The 6,458-nt window shown below is 29.7% G+C and overlaps 1 protein-coding gene across 5 annotated transcripts in view; it reads left to right on the top strand.

Moving 5' to 3' along the window:
• The first annotated feature begins 420 nt into the window (after positions 1-420).
• LOC129616305 (histidine decarboxylase) overlaps positions 421-6,458 on the top strand; it is an 89,480-nt gene continuing 83,442 nt past the window's right edge. For all 5 annotated transcript variants that reach the window (XM_055531887.1, XM_055531886.1, XM_055531891.1 and 2 more), the window contains exons 1-5: positions 421-460; positions 3,713-4,291; positions 4,344-4,453; positions 5,287-5,340; positions 5,408-5,583. In XM_055531887.1, the coding sequence (XP_055387862.1) occupies positions 436-460; positions 3,713-4,291; positions 4,344-4,453; positions 5,287-5,340; positions 5,408-5,583 (944 nt within the window). In that variant the 5' untranslated portion in view covers positions 421-435. The remainder of the gene's footprint in view (positions 461-3,712; positions 4,292-4,343; positions 4,454-5,286; positions 5,341-5,407; positions 5,584-6,458) is intronic.

The raw sequence follows: 6,458 nt of genomic DNA, 5'->3' as shown, positions 1-6,458 counted from the left end.
CACGGCACGGATTGATCGACTTTTGGGATATATCAAGCCTCGGGAACTAAATTTTTTAGCGGGCTTGTTTTACATTTTTGCCCATTTTAAAGAAAATATTCAACCGATTTACTTGAAATTTCAAATATGAGCTTCGCCCGACCGTCCGCAAAATCTTTTGGAAGAAATCAGGCATCAGTAATTGGACGTTTACTACGGGTCAATTATATATTTTTGCGTATATAAAGAATGCAATTACTAAAGCAATGAATATATAAAATTTTTGGAAGAATCAGGGCTCAAAAACTGATCTGAGGGCGGATTTTACATTTTTCACCATATCTATGGAACGAATTGATGGAATTTCTTGAAATTTGATATTTGAATTCTGGTTGTTACCGAAACTAACTGGTGAGCGTTTCAGGGAATTCGGGTAGCACAAAGGGAAATTCTACTATGAGCCAAATTTACATTTTTCTAGGTATGTTAACTTTAAGCTTACTATTATCCTAAAAATTAGAAAGAAGTATTTAACAGACATTTTTATAATATTCTGTAACACTTTCACTTAACTAGACAGTACACATTGCGGTCGGTTATGTGCTGACCACATCGAAATTTTGTTGTTTTAGTTCTTGCAAGTTTCTTATAATATTTCAAGCGCTTTTTGTTTTTTATACCCTGTACCTTCGTGAAGGGTATGTTCATTTTGGTATGAAGTTTGTAACCAATTAAAGAAGTCGTCTCCTGTATGGACATACATATATATATATATATATATATATATATATATATATATATATATATATATATTTTATTTTTTTTTATTTTTTTATTCAAATTTACAATATGTATTCAAGATTATAATATTTAAGGTCTTATAAAAGTATGCTATAATATATAATATAACAATTTATTATTAACTTATAATTATTTCAAAAACTTAATTAATACAAAATTTAAAATTACACTGTATCATATTGTTACAAAAAAATATTAAATTCTGAATGAAAATTAAAATAAAATAAAAAATGTCCATATATATACAGGGTTTTTCGGAAAGGTATACCACAACATATACCATTGGTTAGAGGGTGGAAAATGGGTAAAACTTTTGTTCCGAACTAGGTTCGAAATCTCAAGGGTTTTCGAGATATAGAGATTTTAACGAATTTTCATAAAATTTCTAGTTATCTAAGCTTTTTTGATTATAACTTCCGTTCCGAAAAATATAGGGGAAGAAAATCAGCTTTGACAAAGTGCGTATGTAGCGCACGAAATATATTAGCGAAAAATAAAAGTATTTTATTCCGAATAAAATATAGCGGCTTCAAACAAACAATTCGTGAAAGGTCTAGTAAAGGGCTTAAAATAAACACCTTCCTCGATTATGTATTTTGTGTACTTTAATTTAAGCGACTAAGGGTTGAAAATTTTTTTATGGTACAGAAGATATAGCACGAAAACTTTTTCTATGTCAAAATTTTAAGCATTATTTTTGATTTTTATTGATTTTAAAGGCTATATTTATCATCTACTATTGCACTATTAATGCACTTTCTTCCTAAAAAACCGGTAACACTTTTAAGAACCGTTATTTTGATAAAAAATCTAAATTTTATTATTTTTATAATACAATAAATTATAGAGAAAAAACACTTTTTTTGAATTTTTTTCGGAACTTTTCTCTACAAATAAATTTTTTAGAGATGCTGTGAGCAAAATAAGTGACCGAAGATTGCCGGAATTCTAAAAGGCCCACCTGTTGTCATCTCATTCACTCTTTCTGGGAGCTAAATTCTTGGTCAACTTTTTATATTTAATTAACTTCAGTTTATTTCCCTTCTGAAATCCCTGAACAGCTTGAGCAATTGAGTATTTGTAGCAAAAAATTGTAAAATAATAAAACCATGGAGAATTTTTTCTAAATTACGTATTTCAATAAAAATGTTGAAATTCAGATTTTTATCAAAATAACAGTCCTTAAGAATGTTATTAGAGTGATATTACAATAAATAAAGTTGGGCCAAACCAATGGTTTGTATTGTAGCACTTTTCCCTTCAACTAGTCAAAATTGTACTTTTAAATACAGTCTATGTATACTTATCACACTATTAAAATTATTTTCATTCATATTCAAAGCTTTTCCTAGGATTGCATATATTTAGGATGAACGATTTATGCAGTCTTTTAAATAAAGCGAAAATTATTATAAAGAGGGGTTAACATAATGCTCGATTTTAAGGGTTAATTGTGTGAGTTAAGAAAAATAATTATATTTTTTAATGTGATGGAATTTACCGTTAACTTTTTCTGTTTATAAAAATTTGAAAAAGCTTGCGGTTTCGGAAATATAAGGTGTCAAAAATTCAAATTTTACAAATTTCAAGAGGCGATAACTTGAGAAGGGGTAGAGATGGAAAAAAATTTTCTTCCAACGAAATAAATTATTTGTTAATGTCTAAGAGCCCTTAAAATTTCAAGTTTCTACAGGCTGGGGTCTAGAAGAAAAACGACATCAAAAATTTGGAAAAAACGGACTTTAGATAATGGTAAATTTGAACGGCCATTTTGTTTTTCTAAATTTTAACTATAGTATACCGCGCTAGGGCAGGCAAGCCGCTGTCTTTATGTGTTTGCAAAATTTCAAAAACGCTTACGGTTTCATTGCAACAAATAGTTAAAAAAAGCCATTTTTAGGGTTTTGGGGGGGTATAACTTCTAGAGGGGGGGAGATAGGTAAAAATTTTGTTCTACGGAAATATGTTTCTAGTAAAGATCTATGTACATACAAAATTTCAGCTTTCTATTTTCAAGGGTGTAGAAGTTTTGTAAACAGACACACGGACAGACGGACGGACGGACGGACGGACGGACGGACGGACGGACGGACGGACGGACGGACAGAGTGAAACTAATAAGCACTTTTTTTCAAAAATTTTTTAGAAAAGTGCTAAAAATCAATAATAGGTGATAAATACAGCTTTTAAAATCAATAAAATCAAAAACAGTGAATTCTTTTAGCTTTTTAGATTTTATTGGGGCCTTTACAATCTGAAATAGAAAAGGTTTTCGTGCTAAATCTTCTGTACCATAAAAAATTTTTCAACCCATAGTGGCTTAAATTAAAGCTGGGGAAAGTGACCAAAATTCTGTAAAAAAAATTTCAAAGTTTCAAAAAATTTCGAAATTACCTGGTTAGAAAAAATTGAAAAAATAAAAAAAGGGAAAAATTTGATTTTTCCTAAAGTTCGAACGATTGGTCTTCCGAAAGTACTCAAAATACATAATCAAGTAAGGTGCTTATTTTAAACCCTTAACTAGGCCTTTCAGAAACTGTTTGTTTGAAGCTCTTATCTTTTTCGGAACGGAAGTTATAATCAAAAAAGCTTAGATAACTAGAAATTTCGTGAAAATTCGTTAGAATCCCTGTATTTCGAAAATCCTTGAGATTTCGCACCTACTCCGGAACAAAAGTTTTAACCATTTTCGACCCTCTAACCAATGGTATATGTTGTTGTATACCTTTCTAAATCACCCTGTATATATATATGTCCATAAATGCAATTACTACAGGGAGTTGAAGCAAAACTTTGACTTATATTCAGTTTTTTCATTTTTGTTTTGTGTTTATTATTAAAAACACAATCATAATCATTATAATCATAATAATTATATTAAACCTTCAATTAGTTGCTTAATTTATCAATATTGAAAAATTTACTTTCACAGGTAAAGAAATGGTCGATTACATTGCAGACTACCTTGAAAATATACGTGATCGTCGAGTCTTTCCCGATGTCAAACCTGGTTACATGCACAATTTATTACCAGAGTCAGCACCGGTTGATGGCGAAAAGTGGGAAAGTATATTTAATGATATTGAACGTATTATAATGCCAGGTGTAACTCATTGGCAAAGTCCCCATATGCACGCATATTTTCCAGCATTAAACTCATTTCCATCGATGTTAGGAGATATGTTAGCTGATGCTATCAATTGCCTAGGTTTTACATGGGCAAGCTCACCAGCTTGTACCGAGTTAGAAACAATTGTAATGAATTGGTTAGGAAAGATGATTGGTTTACCTGACGAATTTCTTCATTTGAACAGTAGCAGTAAGGGCGGTGGTGTAATACAAACAACAGCAAGTGAAGCTACTTTGGTTTGCCTTCTAGCAGGTCGCACACAGGCTATTAAGAAATTTCATGAGCAAACTCCTGGACATCAGGATGCAGAAATCAACGCAAGACTTGTTGCTTATTGTTCAGACCAAGCACATTCAAGTGTAGAGAAAGCTGCATTAATCGGTATGTATTAAAACATAAAATTCTATTAAAATTTTATCATTTTCAATTCCAGGTCTTGTGAGGATGCGTTATATTGAATCAAATGAAGAGCTTTTGATGCGTGGAGCACCACTAAAGGAAGCAATAGAAACCGATATTAAACAAGGCTTAATACCTTTCTGGGTAATTTAAATAGTATTAATTATGATATCTTTATTGCTTAGAGATTCCAAAATATGTTATTATTTTTGGTATGTTTATAAATGCAAAAATGGAATTCATACAATATATTTCTATTTGGTTGGAATTTCAATTTTTTTCTCAAAATTAATTGGTTTTAAAAAAAGATTGGGGAAAATGAGTCCCTTTGGGAGCAATTAATTTTTGATGCCACAAAAAGGAAATTCATTGAAAGCTCCTTAAATGAATTTTAATGATAAAAATAGTTTTTCATCAAGACGAAAAGTAATTTTTTATATTATATCTTTGACTATGCGCATAAAAAATTGTAAACATGTATCTTATATAGAATAATATTAGAACGAATATTTTTTAAAGAGATCCAAAATTGAATATCTTGCAATTCGTTGCAAAATTTAATGTTTCACAAAGTTCTGCAATAATAATGTTGGAAGAATTTAGTGTTCAAATGATTTAATTTAAAATAAAAACTCCTTATATAAGTAACATAAACCAAAAACATTTTAATGTTCATTGCTCTTTTACAACAAATTTTCAAAATTGTGTTACAAACACTTTTAGTAAATGATTGTTTATATACATATGTACACTGTCAATTAAGATGTACATACTTTGAATCAAAAATAGTTTTGTTACATGATACTAAAACTGACGCGTGTGTTTATTGATATTCATATTTGTGAAGTTCTATTCAATACTTACTACTCTTGTTTTTTGATATGTTATATGAACATTGATTTATGATAAAACCTTATATTGATATATGACAAAACTTATTATAATTAAAATTACTTAAAATTTGTTGTATTTTTAAGGTTTGTTGTACATTAGGAACAACTGGAGCATGTGCTTTTGATAATTTGGATGAGGTCATTTAACATATTCATTTATTTTAATATTTATTTTGTAATCTTACTATATTAACTATTTCTATAGATTGGAGAAGTTTGTCGTGAATTCGGTTTGTGGTTACATATAGATGCCGCATATGCAGGAAGCGCATTAATTTGCCCTGAATATCGCGTATGGTTAAAGGGTATTGAAAGAGCAAACTCTATAGCATTTAATCCATCGAAATGGTTGATGGTTCACTTTGACTGCACTGCAATGTGGTAAGTGGAATTTAAAATTTCAAAGCTACATTTTGAAATTTCTGGTAAATAAGTGTTCACAATGTTTGTTTAAGCTATTAGGATTTTTCTGCAAATTAAATTAAAAACTTGGTTTTACATTTCATAGATAATATGGAACTCTAGCTATGTCTATTTTTATAAAACGTAAAAATTTTGCAAACAAAAACACAGACAGTTTTATCTTGGAAATTGCAATTCAAATCGAATTAATTGAACGCAAATAAACAGCAATCAATTACCTGTAACACAAGCTCCCAACAAGACTACAGCAGGCAGTAGCTTAAGAACGAGTATATCTGCCCCCATCCATACAATTTTTTTAAAAATTTATCAAAAAATCATCCTTGAAATTACTTACCACCCTATGCGGAACATCTTGCACAATAACTAAAATATAGTGCACATTAACAAAAGGTTCTACTTCAGCTACGTAAACTGTTTCAATAGTTGCTGAAGGATTAGAAATGTACAAAACTCAAAGGAGTTTTTCTTGAATGAAATATTCATCATCAATATTATCTTTAAAGCACTTTTAATATTAACACAGATTGGGAAAAATCTTCGGAAAGGTTGCTAGAAAAAGTAAAAAAAAAAATTTAAGTTTCGAAAAAGCCAAAGTATAATTGCTTTAAATTTAATTTTCCTGCATGGTGTTTTGTTCAATTATCATTTTAAGTTTCAAAATTTAAACTTTTTAATTCTTTTATTCATTTCAAAGAGTATTATAAATTTGCTACTCTGCTTATAACTTAAATAATAGTCTGACATATTGGCGCAACTGCATGTTTTTGATCAGAGTCGAATTCTGGTTCTATTTAATCATGTCCTTTCGCATGCCCGTCTATCCATCTGTC

Source organism: Condylostylus longicornis, unplaced genomic scaffold (genome assembly GCF_029603195.1).
Source record: "Condylostylus longicornis isolate FDR11 unplaced genomic scaffold, ASM2960319v2 ptg000177l, whole genome shotgun sequence".
Classification (NCBI taxonomy): domain Eukaryota; kingdom Metazoa; phylum Arthropoda; class Insecta; order Diptera; family Dolichopodidae; genus Condylostylus; species Condylostylus longicornis.
This window is presented reverse-complemented; position numbering and strand designations above follow the sequence as displayed.